Source organism: Orcinus orca, chromosome 1 (assembly GCF_937001465.1).
Source record: "Orcinus orca chromosome 1, mOrcOrc1.1, whole genome shotgun sequence".
Lineage (NCBI taxonomy): Eukaryota > Metazoa > Chordata > Mammalia > Artiodactyla > Delphinidae > Orcinus > Orcinus orca.
In genome coordinates, this window is record NC_064559.1 from 57,212,840 (window position 1) to 57,236,853 (window position 24,014).

The following is a 24,014-nucleotide window of genomic DNA, read 5'->3' on the forward strand; positions in this document are numbered from 1 at the left end:
TAGCCATCACCCCATATTTCAGGCAGGAAAAGGAAGAAGAGCAAGGGTCAGAAAGATGGTCCTTTCAGTCAAGTCTCCTCTCCCTCCAAGAAATTTCCCAAAAGTTCCACTCAGTAACTTCCACTTATGTCTCAGTGGCTACTCTTAGAAGCCCAGGAGTTGGGGAAAAATTGTCATTTATCTGAGCACATTGCCACCCTGAATAAAACCAGTTTTGTTACCAAGAACAGAGGATAGATACTGGATGGGCAGGTACCAATCACTATCACCCTACTTATAAATTGTATAACACTAGGCAATTAATTTGATTATATTTTCCATTAAACTAAACTGTTAATGAATGTTAAGTACCAATAAGATTTTGTGCTTAATTTTTAAATACCAGCTTAATTGAGATGTAACCCACATATCATAAAATTCACCCTTTTAAATTGTACAATTCAGTGGTCTTTAATATATTTACAGAGTTACGGAACCATCATCACTGTCTAATTTTAGAACATTTTCATCAACCTCAAAAGAAATCTCATACCTATTAGCAGTCATTCATCCCCATTCCCGCATTCCCAAGTCCCTGGCAACAAGTAATCTATTTTCTGTCTATGGATTTGCCTGTTCTGGACATTTCATATAAATCACACCATACAATATGTGATTTTTGTGTCTCGCTTCTTTCACTTTGTATAATGTTTTCAGGGTTCATCCATGTTGTAACATGTATCAGTCGGTACTTCATTCCTTTTTGTGGCTGAGTAATATTCCATTGTAGGGATAGATTACATATGTTTATCCATTTATCAGCTGAAGGGCTATGTGTTGTTTCCACTTTTTGACTATTATGAAAATGCTGCTATGAACATTCATGTACAAAGTTTCGTGTGGACATATATTTTCAGTTCTCTTGGGTATATGTCTAGGAGTAGAATTACTGTCTCATATTTTGTACTTATTTCTAAAATGTGATTCTTTTGGAGTCTAACAATTCATATTTATTCAAGCTAAATGTAGTGACCTGAGAAGTGTTTTGTCTCATTGCAAAGCTCTATCATGCTTTGAGGCAATGGACACTTCAAGAAGTGCTATTGCCATGTTCCTTTGCCACTGGAGATATAGAAGGCATAATGGAAAAATTAAAAAATGATCGTGATTGTCATATGGACCCATCCCATTATGATCTCCTTTTTTTCTACCATATTCCTTCTCTTCTATTTTTGTGTTTCCTGTGGAAGAGCATCATTTTCTTGCATTATATTAAATTATATTTTATATTTCCCTTTCCAGGCATTTCTAAAATGTATACTGATATCATTAGAGGAGAATCAATGATTATCTGTGGCTTCACATCCATTGTTTTTGGAGTTTTTCGGAGCAGCATACTTAGCATTTCCAATTATAGGGGTAAGAGCATTATTTTCTCTGTATATTTTCTAAAATCATTCTTATATGGTACATTTCAATTCATACTGAAATTAAAATATATTCAAGATGTCTTAACTTTACTGCTTTCCCTATACTTTACTCATGGACCAATTAAAATAGTATATCAGGTAACAAGAAAATAATTACCATCTATGTGTTTTCTCAGAGATTATGGGGGAAAAATTGTTAAAGAAATGATTTCATCTCCCCGAGTATGCATGCACACACACACACACACACACACACACACACACACACAGAGACACGCACACACACACACACACACACACACACACACACACACACACAATTGTGTTCATCTAGCTTAGATTTACTTCTTTCCTAGACCAATCTGGATCTCAATGAGTGCATGTTAAGAACTGGCTTGGGGGCTTCCCTGGTGGCGCAGTGGTTGAGAGTCCGCCTGCTGATGCAGGGCACACGGGTTCGTGCCCCGGTCTGGGAAGATCCCACATGCCGCGGAGCCTGCGCGTCCGGGGCCTGTGCTCTGCAACGGGAGAGGCCACAACAGTGAGAGGCCCGCGTACTGCAAAAAAAAAATAAAGAACTGGCTTGGTCCTGGATTTGAGTCTGAGGGTGAAAGCAGAATGGTTTAAACAATTCTGGAGAGTCAGGTCCTAGAAGTGATAATAGTCAGACTCATGTGGTTAAAGTTCACTGGGATATGGAATAGGTTGATATCCTGGGTTTCCAGATGTGGTACTAAGGAGAGAAAAAAGGAGGGAAAATCACAGCATGAAGAGGGAAAATGTGTCTTCCTGATACATATATGAAATACTAGTAGGAGGAGAGAGGTGCTACAAGGAGAAAGAAATTTTGGTAATAGAGGTTTGCAGTGCTTCTCAGTGAGGGAGTAAAGGCTTTTGGGGTGGAACAATGTTTGTTATTTAGGACTGCCCTCAGCTTTGTCTGGTATCTGCTAACTGCCACTATTGCCCCCAGTTACTGTGACAATGGAAAAATTTCCTTCTCCATTTCCCAAATATCCCCTGGGATGGGGGCAGGAGTCACAAATAGACTGCAGGTTGGTGGGGATCCTGGACATGGTGTGCCTGACCCTGCCACAGTTTGTAAAAAAAAATTGAATTTGAATGTCTTTTGGTTGATCATTCACTGTCCAGCTTGTCATAGCTTTTTCACATTTATGCTCCTTGCCTGACTCCTGAGGGCGTTTGAGTCTGCTGTCCCCAGAGGAGCAAACCTCAAGCTGCAGACTGTAAGGGAAATATATCCCCAAGAAAGCCTCTTTGGCCAGGCTTTCATAGGAAACTCCCATCTGCTGAAGAGCAAGGTCCCCACTCAGAATCTCAAGAGCAAACCAAAGGGCATAGACCCAAATGCCATTAATGAAAGAAAAAAATTATAGCTCAACTTTTGCTTTTCTTATTTTCTTTTTCTAGAGTTATATATAATCATGGGCCTCAGCTTGGACATTTTGGGAAGCATAATATGTGGATATTGGTGTGCAAGGATCATTCAGTTTATATTGACTGACCTGTTTAGCAATACACTGACCAATATCGTGCTTTGCATCTCAATGGTGTACTTGACTTTCTACATTGGTAAGGCAGAAACAGATATAAAATATGCCATCCTTAAAGTGAACTTTATGCATTTAAGTTTTTCCTTCTTCTTGAATCCATTTGCTTCTTCCCAACTGCTTTCCCCTTGATGTGGCTCCTCTGTGCGTCTTGTCATATTATCTGGCTGCCACCTCTAGCTCTTTCCTGGTCTCTCTTAACATCCCCTCAATTTCAATTCCGTGTCCCTTCCCTTTGCATTCCTCCTCCTTGTGGTAACTCTCTTACTCTTTTTTAACTCCACCCTTTGATCTTACGTTTATTCACTGGCAGTCCCCTGGAAGTGGAATCAGACCTGAGCTGATTTCTGCTCTGACCCTTAGCAACCCATCTCTAAAATGAGAAAGGTGGGAGACATGCTCCTGAGGTCTTTTTCCAGCTCAACAGTACCCATTCAATGGGTACCAAACTAAGGGGACTGTAGAAATGGCGGCCCTTACCTGAGGCTAGGAGGAAGGAAACAGAGAAATCAGGTATGTCTACATCTGGAAGAGAAGCAGGAGAGTGGAATGATCGCAGGAGTCAGAGTGCCTAGCACTGGTAGACCTTTAACAATCGTTTCCTAGTTTAGTCCAGTGAGATTGGGAGCTATAGTTTTTACCCCCCTGACTGAGGTAACCAGTCCCCCAAAGCCATAGTAACCGTGGTAAAAATACGGCCAAATTCTGCTTCTGCTCTTACCTCACACAGTGGAGCAACTTCCATCCATGGAAGCCCTCAGGTATCAAGAGGTTAATTACTCCTCTTTTCACCTCCAGTGACCAAACAGAACTGCTTCCTCTACAGATAAATTGCTACCTATTGTTGCTCACTACCCCAAATCAGTAAAATACAGAAAACATTCACTGAAGAGTCATTTCTTTCAACTTTCTTCATTTTTTTCCCTCCCTTATGTACCTATTATGAATGCCTTAAGTGTCTGAAGAAAAAAATTAATTTAATATTTCCTTTTTTCCCATTAGATCCTAAGTTCCTTGAGGTGGAGGCTGTCTCTTATTCATCTGTATATTTATTCTCTTTTCTCTTTTCCCCCCAGCCAAGCCCAATGCTTGCCATATGCCCAACAGTAATTTAACACATGCTGGTTGAATAAACTGTTAGTCTTTAGAGAGCTCTGAAGTTAGGCAGAGCTAACTTGAAATCCAATCTTTATGATTTATTAGCTCGGTAACCTTGGAATATTAACCTCTCTAAGCTTTAGTTTCCTCATCTATAAAAGTGATATAACCTAATTTAGAGGGGCGTTACAGGCATTAGTGAGGTAATTTGTGTTGGGTGACTCCCTCATGCTGGTGTCCTGGAGGTAGCTCTTGCTGGCTCATGAGAGCTGATTATCCACATCTCTTCCCAATGCTCTATTCAAGTGACATAATGTTGGTAGCTTGAAATTGCCCATAGTGGGACCATGGAAATTGGCAGACACTACCAACTGGGGCTTTTTTTTTTTTTACCCCCCAGATTGCCACTTTTAAACATTTACCAGCATACCACTGGGCTCAAGGTAGGGCAGCCAATAAATATTGGTTCCTTTCCCCTTTCCTCCTAATTCATGGAGGTGCTCCCAGTCAGTGCTTGAGAGGTCTGGAATAGATTCTCCCTCGCAGCTCTCAGAAGGAATCACTGCTGCAAAGCCTTGGTCTTGGAAATCTAGCCTCCAGACTATGAAACAATAAATTCCTGTTGTTTATGACACTTAGTTTGTGGCCCTCTGTTACAACAGCCCCAGGAAATGAATACCCCTCCCTCATCCATTACACTTTCCTCTGCTTCAGGAATTAAAAACAATTTCAGGCAGTTCTTTCCTCTTATACTTAATCAGATCCTGACAACAAAAGTCAGCAATAGACAGTTATAAGGAGAAGTTCCATTGCCAGAAAGCTAAACATAGGTAAAATTTTCATTTACGCATTCTCAAATGTTACATTTCTGTCATGTTATCTAATTTTATTTTTTTCCCTTCATTAATGAACACACTGTTAACTGGCTTAAATCCAGGGAGTGTCTGATTGAGGTTAGGGAGTCACCTCTTTGAGCACATTTTTGTCTCTATTGTATTAAATTCACAATACTTGGGCTTTTAGAAATCACTTGTATCAACACATTCATTCTTTTCCATAAAATAAAATAGTCAAAATATTGCACAGACATTGCCGCACAGATAAAAGACATATTGAAGCATTGTTGGTTGACAGGTAGTGCAGCTAGAAATATTAATATATCAGCCCACGGAAGAAAATGTGAATTTAGTGTATAAAAGGCAGTGTATAATTCATGAAAGATGGTGGGTTATATAAAAGTCTAGCCCAGAGGTACAGCAAGAGAGGTGGTGGGAGAGGTCTGTCCTAGCAAAAGGAATATTTTATCCAGTGACATTGGTCAGAATTTCTGGTGAATGGAGATAATAAAAAGTAGACAGCTTTTAGTCAGTTTTATTGTTTTAAAACTCTCTACAAACAATGCATTTCTTTCTTACCCATGCCAGGGCTGATTGCTCTCACTCGTTTTTGTTATGTCATTGGTCTAGGCTATAAATGTCAAAGGACCTCAGTCATCACCCTAATATTTTCTCGTTAGGAAATGTCGATTCCTGAATCCTGTTGTTTTTTGGAGACAAAATCCCTTTGATTCTCCTGGTAGGAGGACCTTCACTTTTTCTCAGGCACAGAAGGAAAGAGAGAGACAGAGTTTGATGGAGAGAGCCACTTTCCTGTGGCATCAGTTTTCTGTGGTGGTTTCTTTCCATTGAATCAGAAAACTTTTACAACTCTATTTTTAACTACTTGGGTTTATGCTGATGAAAATTACTTCCTTTATTACATGTTCTATGACTTTTTTCCCCCTTCTTGAACATTTAAAACACCATTTAATGTAATAGCGTTTGTAATTTTTAAAAGACTTCGTTTTTCTAATCATAAAAGTAATACATGTTCATGTAGAGTTTTGGAAAAATTCTGAAAAGTCAAAGAAGGAATCACCTATAAACCCATGTCATAAATTTAACCACTGATACATTTTGTTAAATGTACTCAATCTTTAAAAAATACATGTAAATGTACATACATGTATTAAATGTATGCATTCACACCATATGTTCTTGTAACATTGGGATTATACTAAATAATATCAGTTTTAAAATAAAGTTACCTAGTGGTTTCCTCATAGCAAATGTTATCTCTAAGTAGTGACTGTTACTAAAAAAGACTATAAGCTTTAAAATCCCATACTACGAGTCATAGGGAATTGGAAATAAGACCTTGAGAAACAGTTTCCCTACTGTCACAGTTCCCAGTACCACTGGTTTTATTGCCATTTGTTATTTATATTAAATTCAGTTAAATAAGTAGGTTAAAAGAATCCAAAGTGGATTTAAGTGATTAGACAAACCAAAAGAATAATAAAATCCTCTTCAAATGAATAAACAGTATAAATTTACTAAGCAGTAAGGTGAACATATAAAAATAATTAATAGCATAATAATAATGATGATCATTTATTCCTTGCTCTAAAAGTGTGCCAAGCACTTTTCATGTTATCTAATTTTATCCTTACAACAACTCTGTGAGGCATTATTCTTTTACACCCACTTTACAGATGCAGGGACACTAATGGAGAAAGGGGAGCTCACATTCCCAGGGCAACTAGCTCTGCCTTGCTCCAAAGGGCTTCCACTCCTACCTTGCACATACTTTCCCTTCCATCTGACATTTATAATGTGCTATTTGAAGGTTCTGCAGCTAGGACTGTTGGTATTTATGGTGTTCAAACATTCTTCATAGTTGGTTTACCTGCCTCAGACTACATTTACACATTTGTTTAGAGCCCAGAGAATTACAGTTTTAGGGGAGCCTGTATCATGCAAAAGAACCGTAGGCTTCAGGACCTGCAGTCACCAAGGAAGCACTGAGCTTGGACCACAACCCCTAGGACATGCAGCACAGTGTCCTTGAGGTGCTGGGCAGAGGTTGTTAAACTTACTTTTCATTAGCTCTATCCTCAAGGGTGGTCTATGGCAGGGGTTGGCAAACTATAGCCTGTGGGCCAAATATGCCTATTTTTTGTATAGCCCATGAACTAAGAATGGTTTTTACATTTTAAAATGGTTTCAAAAAACCCCCAAAGAAGAATATTTTGCAGCATGCAAAAATTATGTGCAATTCAAATTTCAGTGTCTATTATTTATTGGGCACTCATTAGTTACGTATTATCTACGGCTGCTTATGCACTAGAACAGCTGAGTTGAGTAGTTACGACTGGGACCATATGGTCCACAAAGACTAAATATTTACCATATGATCCTTAACAGAAAGAGTTTGTCAACTCCTCATCCTAAGGATTAGGCCAGTCCCTTTAAGCAACTTCCCAAGAAATACTACTACCCTTTTAAGTTTCCCAACAATTCTTCACTCAAGATAAAGTAGCTCAGTGTACAGATTTGAATGCAACTAATTTTATTCATTTTTTTCTCCCCAGGGGAATTTTTGGGAATGTCAGGTATGGTTGCTTTAGTCGCTGTAGGACTAAATTTAGATTCCTTAAGCTTTAAACCGAGGATCGAGTTAATAATTACTAAGTAAGTCTATTGTGTACTTGATATAGATCTCATAGAAATTTAGTGCTTAAGTGGTCCTGGCTTAATGAACACTACTAAAGTTTTTTTATAACTTTTTTCTATGTTCTAATTTTAAATTTTACTGCCAGTTATATTTGAAAAGAACTTAAGCTACCAACAATTATTGACATTAATTGGTATTCCTATTATGAATAATGTATCAGTGGCTCAGAGATCATAGTACTTTCTATACATAACTCTTTGATAAAAATTTACTTTGAATTGTGGGAAGTTTAAAAAATACTTTATTCCTTTGTTTCCTTCATAACGTACCTGAATGACAGTATCCAAGTATGGGAAGAGCTGGAAAAGAAAAGTAGCAGAAAGATGCAACACCAGCAAACTCTTATCTAGCCTTTACATCTGGTGTCATATGGACATCTGTGGACAGAGGGAAAGCCATTTGTCTTTTCAGACAAATGAGTTAGCCGTTCTCTGAGCGACTGCGCTAAATTATAGAATTGTTTCAGAATTATCTCACACCAAATCATAGTCTAGTGTAGAAATTCTCACATTGGATGAAAGCAAATGTTGAAATGAGAAAAATAAGCATTATCCTGAGTTTTCCTATGAAGATTCATTGCTTTAATATAAAGGACTATTCTTTGTTCTGAAATTATGTTCTTCCTACTTTTTTGGTGTTTAATATGTAATTTCTCTCATGAAATTCCACTCATAGAAGACGGTACTTTTTTTTATTTATAACTCTACTTGGCAAAAAAAAAAAAAAAAAATGGCACCTGTAACTTATTCTAGTTTTGTGTATATATGAATGATACTTTATTGGTTTTTAAAAGCCAGAAGCTTAGGAATAACTAGTTCTTGGGACACGTACTTTTTGTCTGTATTTGGACAGTTTTCTGAGCTCAGTCATGCTGTCTGTCAGCATCATTATAAATTACTCGTTTTATTCGTTCAATTGTATATTCATTTAGCTACTCAACCAATCCTCTCTTAATATCTCCTGTGGCCTGGACATTGTATCCTAGGTTTGGGGCTATGAAAATAAGTCCCTTCTAGAAGACACTCATGTTAAGTGGTGGACATGTTTATGTAAGAAACTAATAATAAGTGTAAATGATTATATGTCTATTGGGATCTTAACTATATGTAAGGCATTTTTTAAGGTCCTGTGGAGACATTTTAAAACGTATTCTACTCAGTCAGTTATTCCATCATTTCTGAATTTTTATAAAACTAAGCTTTGGGGTTTGAGGTCCCGCTCATACCCTTTTCTTCTAGGAGTTCTGAATCAATTGAATCAAGAGACAGGAATCGGATAGAGAATTGGACTATCTGCTTGATTGGAGTAATGCTGTATCAGAGAACATGGTTTATATCTGCAGCTAAAACGAGGCTTCCTAATGCTTCTTTCCCAGTGTAGATCTTGAGACCTACCCATAGGGAGACTGGTTTGTGGGACAGACACAGTCACCCAGTCCTCTGAAAGGGAAGGTCTGAATAGAGGGGACCAAGAAGAGGCAGGACTTGAGATCTGCTCATGGAAGTCAGACCTGGCCCAGACCCAGGTGTGTTACCACATGGAACCAGAACAGCTCCATGCCCTAAGCACTGTGCTCTGGTCTCGCAGTAGGAATCTCTGGGGGTGAGGCTAGACGTGTAGATTTAAAAAACACATCCCTTAAAATGTGATTTCCTTTCCATTTATCCTAGGTTTCTAATGATGTTTTCATCTGTATACCAACATTTAATATACACTTTCTTTGGCATTGTCATTGGATGTGGAGAAATCAAGTATTTACAGTTTCACACTTTAGTTTTCATGCTCATCTTATTTGCAACAGTGAATTTTGTAAGGTAAGAATTATAATTTAAAGTTTGCTTACTAGACTTAGGTTCTCAAGCCCAGAATTAGAATTGAGAAGAAGTGGGTTATAGCAAAAAGAGCTGTGGACATGCAGTCAGGAAACCTGTATTGTTGTCAAGGTCCTGACAATAGCTTGCTGCACAACTGAGGGGAAGTCTATTTACTCTTCAAGTTTTCATTGTAAAATGAGAAGGCGCAGAACAACAGCATCAGCATAACCCATGAGCTTGACAGAAATGCAAATTCATGGGCCCATCCCATTCTACTGAATTGAATCTCTGAAGTTGAGATCCAGGAAACTGTTTCAACATGCTTGTTAAAGTTTGAGCACCACTGGACCAGATTAATAGCTCCTAACATTTTGTTGACTTTCATCATCATTTATTATCATCATAACTATGATAAAGCCATTTGTTAAACATTAACCATGTACATTATGCCATTAGTATTAATGCAACTCTATGTGGTAGGTGTTTCTGCATCATTTCACAGATGAAGCCCCCGAGAGGTGAAAAACTTGCCTGGAGTCACCCAGATTGTGAGGACAGAGTTGGGATTTAAACTTGACTCCCAAGAGCATGCTATTTCTTGAGTGACATTGCCCACACGTGGCAGTTGTGTCTTCCATAAGAATTCGTGACAGTGTCTCTGAAAGTATTGTCATTTCCACTCAGGTTAGGCCTGGCTGAGTGAGCTTACTTTATAAGATGTTCTCATGAAACATTGCTTCTGCTGACTCTGAAGGCACTGCAGGCAACTCGGATAGGCACTGTCACACAGAAGGGTGGGTGTACAATTTACGGTTCTTTCCACCACAGGAGCACAAGTGCAAGGTGAGGTTGGTCTCAGTGTATGCAGAAAGATACATGGCTTTTTGCACACATCCATTATCTCATTTTGTCTGCATAATGACACTGGGAGATAAGAATTATTATCTCCAGTTTATAGATAAAAAAACTGTCCAAGGGATTTTGCTGGTGGTCCAGTGGGTAAGACTCTGCACTCCCAATGCAGGAGGCCGGGGTTCCATCCCTGGTCGGGGAACTAGATCCCGCATGCATGCTGCAACTGAGTTCACATGCCTGTGCAACCAAAAAAAAAAAAAAAACTGTCCAAAAAAGGCAAGGTGCCTTGCCCAATGTCAAATGGCTAGTGAGTGCCAGAGATCTTTTGTGAACTTATGGTTCCACCTCACTAGAGGAGAGACTTTAGTGGAGGGAGTCATCCTAAGGGGCCCTGAAAGTATGGGTAGACTTTCCATAAGAGACTTGTTGAGAAAAATGTTTCAGAGATGATGAGCCAAACAAAGGCCTGGACGTCATAATCATTGCTAACGTGTGTTAAGTGCTGACCACATTCTAAACATCATGCTAAGCCCTGTGAATGTTGCCTCATTTTATTGAATCTTCATAAGAGTCCTTTGAGGCAAGTTCAATGACTATTATTTCTCCATTTTGCAGATGAAGAAATTGAGGCTTGGAGAGGTTAAATAACTTGCCTAAGGTTACATAGTAAAAGACATCTAAATTTGAACCCAGGTAGACTGACTCCAGAGCCTTTGCTATACTGCCTCCCTGTTTTTGATAATCAGGAAATGACATAAATTGTTCTGTTTTGGCTGGAGTCAGTGGTATTTTAGAGAAAGATCATTTAGTAAGGCTGAAAAGGTTGATAAGAATTACTTTGCAAAAATCTTTAAATGCAAGGTGGAGGAGTTTGCCCAAATTAATTATATATATTATAGATGGCAAATTGTAGATTTTCTGTTTCTCAATGACAGGAATTCTCTAAATTGTCATACGAAATTCCCGGTTAAGTGACTGATACACAGTATCTTTTTTGAGGCTGAGAACATGTCAATTATATTTCTGCTGAAATTTCACTTGAAGGACAGTACTGATATTTTTTTGGTGCAAGTCCGCTATAGATAGAATCTAGATTTTGGCATAGGATCCTATAACAAAATGACCTGTAGAGAAAGGAGGCACACATTGAAATTATTTACATGGTGTTTAGTGTATGATTCTTGTGGAAGCTCAAGAAAAATTTGGTTGAGCTGAATTTATTAAAGTGTCTACAATAATTTTACTTTTTCGTCATGATCTACAAGGTCCTTGTGGTCTAATTTCTGCATCTAGTCGTGGCCTTCCAGGGAGCTTGTTAATGTCATTTGAAGAAGTTTCCCTGCAGGAATTTACTACCAAGATCCTAAACACTACACCCTAGTGTTAGTGATAATTTCTTATATTTGTATAGAATTTCTAGCATTATTTTTCAAGATTTGAGTATTATATGCAAAATTTAGATCATAAGTTTGGTTAGTCTCAGAAAGTTTGAACAACCTATGGATAAACTGGATCGTCTTCTCTTTTCTGAAAAATTTTTACATGAAATTTAGTATTTACTAGCTAGTATCATCCATAAATAACATTAATACATAAGATGTGATATAAAAATAAATGTTTTTCTCTCCACAGGTTACTTACTGTTGTATTAGTGAGCCCTATTCTGAGGCATTCGAATTATGAGTATAACTGGAGATGGGGCATTGTTATAGCATGGTCTGGAATTAAAGGAGTTTTTAGCTTACTCTTGGCTCCAGATGTTCATAATCTGGCTGAACAAAAAGTAGAGTCACCACAGCTGGTAAGAAAAATCATATCCCATGATTATTCATACTGACTCATTTTTGTTTTGTAGCACTTGGCATAGTACCCAATAATACAGCTAACCATTTGAAAAATTAGGCTTGAAGAATGCAATCTTCTAAGTAGGAAGGAACTTTTGGGGGAAAGTTTATGTTGACAGTGTGAAAGGGACCAAAAATCAAATAACAGTTCCAGATGTGGGAGTTGGGTGCACTTGGGATCGAACCCTGGCTGCACCATTGACAGGCTGAGTGGCCTTGGGTAAGTTCCCCAGACTTGTGGCACTTCAGTTTCCAGTGGAGGATCGAAATGATGCTTAGCAAAGTCCCTGACACTCAGTAAATGTTCAACATATGTTGTTGAACGTATAAATGCTGTTTTTCAAGAGCTGTCAGAAGGTATGAAAAAAATAATTCCTTATCTAGAGCATTCCAATTCCTATAGCTATTAGAGCAAAAACTGAAATGCTCATTAAATATGCTAAGGAAAGAAAGATTTTGTAAATTTTTGAATTCAGGATCTAGTCATATTTATGTCTTTTAGGGCTAAATAGAAAATTAGTTTCTTGAAAAATTTTGGCTGAAGACTATATTATACATAGTGAAAGACAAATCTCGGTTTCCTTTCTACTCTCTCTCAAAGCCTTTTCCCCATGGGCCAGCCAGTGGATTTCTGGGTAGTCCGGTGGTGGCAGCGTTGGTGAGACTCCAGGGAAGGTCCAGAGAGCCCAGAGCATCTGTGGACAGCGTGAGGGTACCTCGTCATTCGTGACAGTACTCTGTGAGCTAGCTGGAGAAGTTGTGAGAAGTTTCTAGAAATCCCCAGGACACCCCCACCACTTCCCAGTCAGATGAACCCCAAACCTGCTCCTGGGAGGGAGAATACTTGAATAATGTAAATTAAGAACATTACCCACCTCCCAAGGAACTTTAATCTGGAGGTAGATGTACCGAGTTTCTTGATAGTATCCAACTTCAAGTTCAGAATTTTCTCTTCTTTGCTATTTTACTCCTGTCCTAGAAGACCCTAAGAGCCCAGTATTTTTCAAATATCTTTGTTGGGGGGAGCAACTATCACCCTCTCTATCTTGTATGTAGGGGAACCAAAATAAAGAGAATAGCATGTTAGTGAAAGAACTCAGGCACCCTAACTCCCCAAAGAGAAAGAGTTTATTTTTAATGTTGCTTTTTAAGAAATGGAGTATCATAGTCCTCACCATCTTTCCTGAGGATTTACACTTCATATCTGTGGGCATGGTCCGGGAATTAATTTGGAGTTCAAACACACCTGTGGTTTTGCAGGGACTTTGGGTCCTTCCATGTTCCAGAGGAAAAGAATAATGAGCTCCTTCAGTTTTCTTTTGTGCAAGGAATTGGCCTAAAACCAAGTCAAAGAAATGTTAACTAACATTTGAGTATCATTTTTCAGTGTTTCCCAAATCTGTTTGATGTTAAGAATCCCTTTGATGCCACCCCAGCCCTACAGAATCAGAATCTGCAGGGAATAAGCCTGGGAGTCAGTGTCTTTAAGAAGCATTTCAGATGCTTATTGTGATCAGTCATTTGGGAAATACTCTCTGAAGACATACTGCTATTAACTCTGTTTTTCGGTAAAGGACATTGAGACTCAGAGTGGTAAACTGGCCTCAAATTACATGGCTAGTAAATGGCAGAGCCAAGACCTACAAATGTGGTTCTGCTTCTGCTTCTGCTTGGTGCCTCTCCTGACCCCAGCACAGTTCCTGTCTGCTTCTTCAGAGCTTCTCGTATGGCTGTAGTAAATGCTTGTGGCAGGTGCACTTCCCTATCACCACTGCCTGCCATTGCCGGGGTTGCTCCCCAGCCCCGTAGGTTCCACAGCAACGTCTGAGAATCAACCACCGTGCTGGCTTTTCAGGCTTTGCATGGCCACTGTTGACGGCAGCAACCATGGAGAGCTCCTCTCTCAGTGTCCTTATCCCTCCCAGAAACTACAAAATCTATTTTTTTTTCTTACTCTGATTGAGAACTGATTTCTACCCCAGTGGATTATATTCAAGCAGTGTCCACAAAATAACCCTTTTGCCTCTTCTTATCAGAGGCAGGATTTTAAAATGTGGATTAAGGTAGAATTTTGTTGGTGGTTAATTGAACAATGATTCCCTTTGGAGAACTTATTAATGTTTTGACTCTCTGTGTTTTGTTTTTCAGTTTATACTGTATATACAAGTAATATCATTAATGACTATGGGAATAAATTCATACATGATGACTTATTCAGCCAGGACATTAGGTAAAGTCTAATTAATTGGGGAGAGTAATGCAAAGAGATTATTGTTGGGGGGTGGTGGAGACATTTCTTATGGGGCTCAAGGAATTGATTATGAAATCACTCATTTTCATTCACTCCCTATTTATAGATGATGTATGAATTGGGATATTGATTCAGCCAGTTTAACAGAAACCACATTAACCGTGGCTCAAACAAGACAAAGTTTTTTTTTGTTTGTTTGTTTTTTTCCCCTCCACCAGAAAGTCCAGAGAAGTGGGATGGTTCTGTTCCACAAGGTTGTCCAAAGATCTCACTCAGATCCTTCTCCTTTGTTGATCCTCAGCTTCCCAGGGTGTTGCTTTTGTCTGCAGGGTAGATGCTGGCTCACTGCCACTGTATCGTCAATCCAATCAACTAGAAAGGGAAGATCGGGTTGGGGTGATGGTGGTGGTGATGGTGTTAATGGAGGGTAAGCAGCTTCCTTTTAAGGGCACAATCCAGAAGTTGTACATATCATTACCACTCACAGTCCATTGGCCAGAACTTAGTCACATGGGCACACGTGGGCAAAGGAAGCTGGGGAATATTATCTTAACTGACTGGCCATGTGCTTAGCCAAAACTCAGAGATTCTATTGTTAAAGGAAGAAGGGAAGAATGAATATTGGGAGCAGTCAGCAGGCTCTGCCACAGTTGCCTATTTCTAGAAAAAAATTGAAGCTGTTGATAATAAAATAACTAAATATAATAAAATCACAAATAGACCGATGATCAGTAGAGAAATCAGGGTAAGATAATCAGTGGTAGTGGAGTCAAGGGGGAGAGAAAGGGCAGGGTGGGATTACACAAAGTTTTAGAGTAGGGCCTTAGTATCCCCCAGTGTCCTGTGGCCTGGTCCTCAGCTTTGCTGGTGCAGAGACCTGATTTTGTCAGGGTATCTAGACTTAATCAAAAGGCTGGAAATTTACATATATTGCACTCACGGGAGAATACAGATGCAGCAGAAAATCAATTTATTAATTTATAATGAGGGTGATTTCTTTCTATGTCAGAAATAATTGTGATCATTATTCAGGGTATTCACCTCTAAATACCAATCTCCTTGATAAATCAAATTAGTAATCAGAAGGTTTCTTGGAAAGCGTGGAACTGGTGAGAGGTCAAGGAAGGGTAATGTTGAAGGAGAGTTCTTATAAACAGGGAAGTAGCCTGGTGAATTTAGCCCCTCTGCTTGCGTCTTTTCACAGTTCTGCCCACTCCTGAAACGGTGCCCCATCTACACTATTGCAGAACTTCCTGTGGTAGCTTACCTCAAAGTCCATGGCCCCAATATGCAAATAGGACTAGTAAATGGGGCAGATTTTTGGCAGCTCTCCTTCTCCCCACGTTATGTGTTTGCTCTTGTTTGCAGTGGAAAGTAGAGCTTGGATCAGCAAAAGCCTACCCTGGAGCATGAGTAAAGTTAACTCGGTCCGTGAAGGTTTGCTCACACCTCCCTTCCCACCAGTTTTCTTTGACTTTCAGGGATCCAGACCCACTCTGCTCTCTTTGCTTATGATATAACATCTAGTTTTCTCCCATGCTTGCTTTCTTGAGATTGCTCTTACTCTGATAATCACAAAGACAAGAGCAAGAGGTTTTACTATCATGGAAATATTTTTTTCTTCTCCTTTTCTTCCCATACAATTTTTTTTATTGTATTAACTGAACCTCAGAATTTTCATTGTGAAACAAACATGTATGGCAAGTACTTTATCCTCAGAATCAATGCTCATCCTTTCTAGAAACACTCGCAAGTTAACAGGTAATTGACAAAATTGAGTTTTATCAGGAAGAGTTTCAGACCAACTTCTTCCGTCTGGTCTAATGCTTTTAAGAGACTCATCCTCTGGACCTAGAGATTATCATACTAAGCGAAGTAAGTCAGAAGGAGAAAGACAAATTCCATATGCTATCACTTATATGTGGAATCTAAAATATGACACAAATGAACATATCTACAAAACAAAAACAGATTGACAGATATAGAGAACAGACCTGTGGTTGCCAAGGGGGAAGGGAGTAGGGGAGAGGACTGGGAGTTTGGGATTAGCAGATGCAATCCATTACATATAGGATGGATAAACAACAAGGTCCTACTGTATACACAGGGAACTATATTCAGTATCCTGTGATAAACCATAATGGAAAAGAATATGAAGAATATATATATATACACACATATATATATACACACACACATATATATATATACACACACATATCTATCTATCTATATATAGATATCTATATATAGATATCTATATATCTCACTGAGTCACTTTGGTGTACTGCAGGAATTAAACACAACATTGGAAATGAACTCTACTTCAATAATATTTAAAAAAAAAAAGAGAGAGAGAGATCTATCCTCATATTCTTCCAGGATCATCTTAAACACAGGAGTTTGTTCAAATGTACTGGTGCCATCGAGTGGTCCACTTATACCCATGTTTCCCCAGAGCAACCAGAAAGTGGCCATTGCTCCATCCTAATGGGTGGGATGTAATTAGGCAAATGAATAAACTTTCTCCTTGTGTGCTCTCAGCCATGGAAATTTTAAATCCAAAGCTGACACGTTCTAACTCTTTAGCATGGCAGTCAGACGCATCTTTGCTCTGGACCATAGAGAACTGAGAGGGATATGGTTACAAACCTTTTTGAATCCCTGAAAATTTGAAATACAGCCATCACAGTGTCCTGTAGAGAATGCAATAAAGTTAAACTGAAACATTTAGAAACATTTAAAACTCTTTATGAGACATCTCATATGCAATTATGCAGAGAGAACAGTTTTATTATTTATTTATTTATCTATTTAATTGACGTGTAGTTGATTTACAATGTTTTGTTAGTTTCTGCTGTACAGCAGTGATTCAGTTATACATATGTATACATTCTTTTTTTATCTTCTATTCCATTATGGTTTATCACAGGATATTGAATATATTTCCCTGTGCTATACAGTAGAACCTTGTTGTTTACTGAGAACAGTTTTATTGAGATGGAATTCTGAATGAGTAGACTAAGCTCACTCACTAATTAAATTCTTCTTTTTGGTAAGCAAGCCTCATATCTAAAACTTCAAATTGATACTTCAAGATGATACAAACTGCTACAAGTTTTGGACATGTAGATTTGCTGGCCAGGAAATAGAGATGTTAAATTTGAGGGATCTCTATTGCAGTGGCCATTAAATTTTATTATGTATAAGAATCAGTTGGAGAAGTTGTTAAAATGCAAATTCCCAGGCCACTCTGATTCTCCAGACATGGCGTAAAGCTCAGGAATTTGCATAATTTAATAGGCAGCTCCTTTACCTGTAGACACAGGTAGCTTTCAATACTTGGAGAAATACTGATTGGATGCCTTTAAATAGTGAGTCATGTATCTAGCTATAGGGAACAAAAAGAAACTAAGAAGACATTCTTTAGCACTTGAGTCAGAAAAAGTTGAGCTGTACAGCCAAAAGGAAATGGATTGTTGGGTAATTTTCTGGAAAATTTTGGACGAATAGTTGTCCTTGCTCTAAGTACTCTGGTTTGGCTATGCAAGTGATGCCAAGATTTCACTACATTATGCAACATTTCTCTTCCCTGTGCAATCTTCACTGTATTTTATTAAGGCCCTTCCTTTTCTTTGTCACAGGTTTGTGTGCCATCTCCCTTCCAAGACAAATGGCCATGCAAAATGCCATTAAGCACATCCAGAAGATAATACAGAACAGAATAACTTTATTTAAAACAGAAAAAATTTTGACAAATGTTAACTGGACCTTAGTAGAAGAAAAAACAAAGATTGAATACATCATTCCTGTGAGTTGATACCTGGCAAAAAATAGTCCTTTCCCTTTCTGGCCTGCCTTTTTCTTTAGTTTATTATAAAAAACTTGATTCTGCTAGTTGTATGTCAGGATACTGAAGGGAGATACATTTACTAGCTTTGCTATATTGGCAAAATAGTTTGAATTCTGTCTCTAAAGAGAAGGTGTTGGTGATCTAGCCTTATTTGCCAAATACAGGAGAACTGGTGTTTTTACAAACTGGCTGATTGAGTAACTATGAATGGCCTCTGCCAGGGTGATGTTTCCAACTGGTTGAGGAAGTGAGAGATCTCTCCCTGTATAAGTACTATCAAAAGCAGAAAACATAGGCTGCTCCAGAGAGCAGTCAAGCATACAACTAGCTTGGGGAAGAATTTGGCTTCTGAATCTCCCCAAGTGAATAGTTACTTCGCCACAATTGAAAGCAACATTTCTAATATGGAGAACGTTTTTCACTTATACACCCCTTCATTTTAGCGATTCTGATTTGAGTTAATGGAATCTTGGTTGAGCGAAGTATTTGACAGCTCCTAATCATTTTTACTTATTTGTAACTTTATCTCTGTGTGTTTTTAAACTTAGTCTGATACTGTTCAGTTTCCTCATGTTTCATGTGATAAAAAAGTGAAGGAGGAGTCCCCAACAGATGAAGTTTTAATAGAAGAGGCCAGATTGCATGTAGCTATAATACAAATGGTTGGTACCCTTCACATAATCTGCTTTTTATTTATTTATTATTCTTGCAATGCTTTTAATTCTTACGTATGGTTTTCAGGTGACTAGAAGATATATTTTCATCTTTTGATTGGTTGTTAAAATTTATGTTTGATTTATGAAAGTTAAAAAATAAAAGAAATCTCTTAGGATTTAAATTCAAGTCACAAATGTTATTCTATTTCTAAGTCTAGCTAATTTTATCAGTTCACTTTTGGGGAGTCTTTGAATAATGTTTGGTGCCATTTATGTACTTAATTAAAATTCTTCAAATATTTGAAACTGCTTTTATAAATTTAACATATTTGAGTTCCTCTTATACAATATTCTCTCAAGTGCTTATTTAACTCTTGTAAATCTAATGAGTTAAAATAAATCTAATGAAGCAAAATTCTCTTAAAATATTTACAATTTAATATTTAAATGTTATAAACGTAGGAAGATTACTAGGTAAAATCAAGTTTAAATCAACTTATCAAATTGCACATTTAAAATTGGGGTTTTATTCTAATAGTACAAATTTTATTCAGTTTTACACGTATATAAAATACTCGTTATGCTCAGAATCCTTCTTTTTTACTTTCATTTTAGAACTTATTATTATGAAGAATTTCTAAAATATACAAAGGTAGATAAAATAATGTAATGAACTCCCAAGTACCCATCACTCAGCCTTAAAAACCATCCACACATGACCAACTGTGCCCCATCTGCACCCTCATTCACTCCTCCATCTTCCATATTATTTAGAAACAAATCCCAGATATTATATCATTTCATCTGCAAATATTTCAGTATGTATCTCTAAATTTTTAAAATTTAGTCTTTTTAAAATTTTAAAATTTGGTCTTTTTAAAAACATAGTAAAATACTAATATTGCACCTAAAAATTAATAATTCCTTAATAACATCAAATATTGGGTCAATGATCAAATTTCCAATTATCTCATAAATGTGATCAATGTGTATTTTCACAGTTTATATTTTTAAATTGCATTTCAGTAAAATCACGTATTGCAATGAATGAATATGTACTTTGTCTCTTTTAATCTATAAATTCCTCCTTTTATTTTTTCTGTTGAAGAACATATTTCTTCTTAATACAAAAATATTAACACTATATTTTCATTTTAAAAACATTTCTGTACTTAATTTAAAATGTTCTCAGAATTTGAAAGGCTCTTACCCAGAGAGGTAAAGTATGGTCACAAATTCCTTGTAAGACCTCCTATTAAGAGGTGGTGTCTATATCCCTCTCCCCCATTAAATTTGGGCGTTCTTGTGATTTGTTTTGACCAGTACAATGTAGCAAAAGGACTTTGGGCATGTATTGGAGCCTAGGCCTTGAGGAGATTTGCAATTTCCCCCTTCTTCCACTTTGAATACCACCCTGAGATTGTCATGTGAGGAAGCTGGCCTAGCCTCTGAAGAATGAGAGGCCACATAGAAGTAACCTGAGGCATACAGCCAAGAGTCAGTACCCTGCTACCAGACTTGGGAACGAAGCCACTTTAATTTGAGGCTTGGGACAGTAGATGCAACCTCGCGATGGTAAGAGATGCAAAGAATTTGTGACCATATTTAAATGTTCCACTCACTGGCCACAAATATTTTTAACCCTCCTACGAAGCAAAACACACTCATCTTTTTCTAAGACACTGCACGCCCGCCCCGAACCCTGGCAAGCCTTCATCCTATTATGGTATCAGATTCAAAGTCCAGTATCTCATGATGTGCATTTAGTCTAGGTCTGCTGAGGCTTCTTGGTTGTATCTCCTTAAGTATGATTCCTCTTGATCCAGAGACCTGTGGACTAAAAAGAGAAGTTATCTGTCTACCCCACCTCCACCCACAACATTCAGTGGTGATCAACAGACACCTCTGTTCAAGAAGGTGAAAAACAGGAAGCACTGATTAATCACTGGTCCTTGGCAATTCTGAAATCCAGATGGGCATATGTCCCAGTTCTCCCCATTCTCTACATTTTCATAGGAAATAATCCATGTTTGTGGCTGAGTAACCTTCTCAGACTGATTTCTGCCAGTAGAAATGGAAATTCCTATTTATTTAGAACTCGTACTGCCTTTTTTAGTCCAATCTGATACAGTTTCCTTAAAAACTCATGTGTTTTCAATGAGTCGCATTGTAGTCCACTCTACTCTGCAATTCCTTTTCATACAGGCCACATGTCAGACAATATGAGTCTGAGAAAGCCTTTAGTCTGCTTGAGAGGGTAGACTAAAGGCACTTTGGTTCTCCTCCACATGGCTTCCTATCTTCCAGTAGAGTGAACTGGGCTTCTTTACTACATGGTGGTCTTTGGGTTCCAACAGGGTGAGAGGACAAGCTGCAAGCCCTCTGTATCTCCTAGGCTCTGGAAATTGAATAACATCACTTTTACCCCCGTTCTATTAAAGTAAATCACAAAGCTAGCCCAGATTCAATGAGTGAAGACCCCACCTTTGAAGGAAGGAGCAGCAGTGTTAGTTACAAAGAGGCATGGGAAAGGCATGCTACATTGGGACCATTGTTCTAATGACCTACCACATTTACTTTTTTTTTTTTTTTTTTGCGGTACATGGGCCTCTCACTGTTGTGGCCTCTCCCATTGCGGAGCACAGGCTCCGGACGCGCAGGCTCAGCGGCCATGGCTCACGGGCCCAGCCGCTCCGCGGCATGTGGGATCTTCCTGGACCAGGGCATGAACCCATGTCCCCTGCATCAGCAGGCGGACTCTCAACCACTGCACCACCAGGGAAGCCCCCGCATTTACTTTTTAAACGAACAATCCCATGTAATGACCCACTCCATGTTATCTTTTCTAAAAAAATTGAAATATATTTGATTTACAATATTGTGTTAGTTTCAGGCATACAGCATAGTGATTCAGTTTGGTTTTTTTCAGATTATATTCCATTGTAGGTTATTATAAGATGTTAACTATAATTCCCTTTGCTATACAGTAAATCCTTATTGTGTATATTTTATGTATAGTAGTTTGTATCTGTTAATCCCATATCCCTAATTTGTCCTCCCCACCTTTCCTTTTTGGTAACCATAAGTTTGTTTTCTATGTCTGTGAGTCTGTTTCCATTTTGTGTATAGACTCATTTGTATTATTTTTTAGATTCCATATATAAGTGATATAATATTTGTCTTTGTCTGACTTACTTCACTTAGTATGGTAATCGCTAGGTCCATCCATGTTGCTGCAAATGGCATATTTCATTCTTTTTTATGGCTGAGTAATATTCATATATATATATGCCACATCTTCTTAAGCCAGTTATCTGTTGATGGGCACTTGGGTTGTTTCTATGTCTTGGCTATTGTAAATAGTGCTGCTATGAACGTTGAGGTGCATGTATCTTTTTGAATTAGAGTTTTGGGGTTTTTTTTTTTTTTGGATATATACCCAGAAGTAGAATTGTTAGATAATATGGTAGCTCTATTTTTAGTTTTTTAAGGAACCTCATACTGTTCTCCCTAGTGGATGCACCAGTTTACATTTCCTACCAACAGTGTACAAGGATTCTGTTTTCTCCACACTCTCTCCAGCATTTATTATTTGTAGCCTTTTTTTTTTTTTTTTTTTTTGTGGTACGCGGGCCTCTCACTGTTGTGGCCTCTCCCGTTGCGGAGCACAGGCTCCAGACACGCAGGCTCAGCGGCCATGGCTCACGGGCCCAGCCGCTCCGCGGCATGTGGGATCTTCCCGGACCGGGGCATGAACCCGTGTCCCCTGCATCGGCAGGCGGACTCTCAACCACTGCGCCACCAGGGAAGCCCCTTGTAGCCTTTTTGATGATAGCCATTCTGACCAGTACAAGGGGATACTTCATTGTGGTTTAGATTTGCATTTCTCTAATAATTAGTGATGTTGAACATCTGAAGTAAACTCTTTGAGTTGTATAGATTTTGAGTTTCCTGAGAGAGTACTTTGCAAAAATGGAATATTCTGTAAATATTTAAATTGAATGAAATTTATTTCTTGCTCTAGAAGTTTTTGAATAGTATATTTTCATATATTGAGTTCAATAATAATAGTGAGGGGTATGTAAAGGTCAAGCAGAGTACATTACATTAATGTTTTCGTCCTTTGTAATTTTTATTTAAAATTGTATGTTTAGAGTAGCTTTGAAAAACAGTGTAATGACGGAGTCCTCAGTGTAGAGGCAGCCCGGACACTAATTGGTGCAACCAAAAGCTATTGCCACATCCAAGGAAAGTAAGTGTAATACTTCTTTAACTGATATTTCCAAAATTGAATGGGTATGTGATAGAGAATGAAGAAACTGAGAGTTCAGTGTCCAGATTGATCAATCTTTTTATCTTATCTATCTGTCCGTCCATCCATCCATCCATCCATCTACTTCCTATTTTACTTTACTTTTCTATTTTACTTCCTATTTTTCTTGTTTATACTTTTCTCCCTGAAAATTCATAACTTTGATGACATTGGGAGTTTCTGGAGGAAGATTTGACTACAGAGCAATTATATGAGAGACAAGGGGAGCCATGAAAAAGAACCCATATAGTTTTAATTATGGTGATAATTATTTTGTCTTTATATCATATTTACTAAATTACTGCATAGGGGAAGTAAGGAGGCCTGGAGCCTGCCATTAAACTGCTCTCTGGGGTGGAATAGGATCATAGGATCTGGAGGAATTGATCCAACCCATGGAACTGATAGATGCAATTAATATGATGGGAAAAGCTCAGTATCTTAGAGATATATTGATACCTGGTTACAGTCCTGAAACATTAGATAATGGATGGTCTAAGACAAACCTGTGGGGCAACAGTGATAGGAGATTCTGTCTGGGTGATAGTTAACATTTCAGCAGCCTGGTAATATATCTGGGAGATGTAGCATCAATTCCTAAATAAAGTTTGGGAAGGACAGAGACTTCAGGGCCTTGGAGAATCTTGGGCTAGTCAAGGCATGACAAAAGGAAGCTTGATTCTAAACCCCAAAGAGTTGGATTCTGAAGTTTTAATTATGTTCTACCTCAGGTCACAGATAGTTCCAGGAACATGGACAGCAGGAGTCTCCCACTAAAAATGTTTCTGTTCTATGA

At 38.2% G+C, this 24,014-nt stretch overlaps 1 protein-coding gene across 1 annotated transcript in view; it reads left to right on the top strand.

Annotated features, from left to right (window-relative positions):
* SLC9C2 (solute carrier family 9 member C2 (putative)) overlaps positions 1-24,014 on the top strand; it is a 272,343-nt gene that overhangs the window by 71,202 nt on the left and 177,127 nt on the right. The window contains exons 10-18 of the mRNA XM_049715795.1: positions 1,282-1,398; positions 2,841-3,002; positions 7,491-7,590; positions 9,304-9,447; positions 11,935-12,103; positions 14,295-14,376; positions 18,042-18,208; positions 18,799-18,912; positions 23,061-23,158. Coding sequence (XP_049571752.1) covers positions 1,282-1,398; positions 2,841-3,002; positions 7,491-7,590; positions 9,304-9,447; positions 11,935-12,103; positions 14,295-14,376; positions 18,042-18,208; positions 18,799-18,912; positions 23,061-23,158 — 1,153 coding nt within the window. The remainder of the gene's footprint in view (positions 1-1,281; positions 1,399-2,840; positions 3,003-7,490; positions 7,591-9,303; positions 9,448-11,934; positions 12,104-14,294; positions 14,377-18,041; positions 18,209-18,798; positions 18,913-23,060; positions 23,159-24,014) is intronic.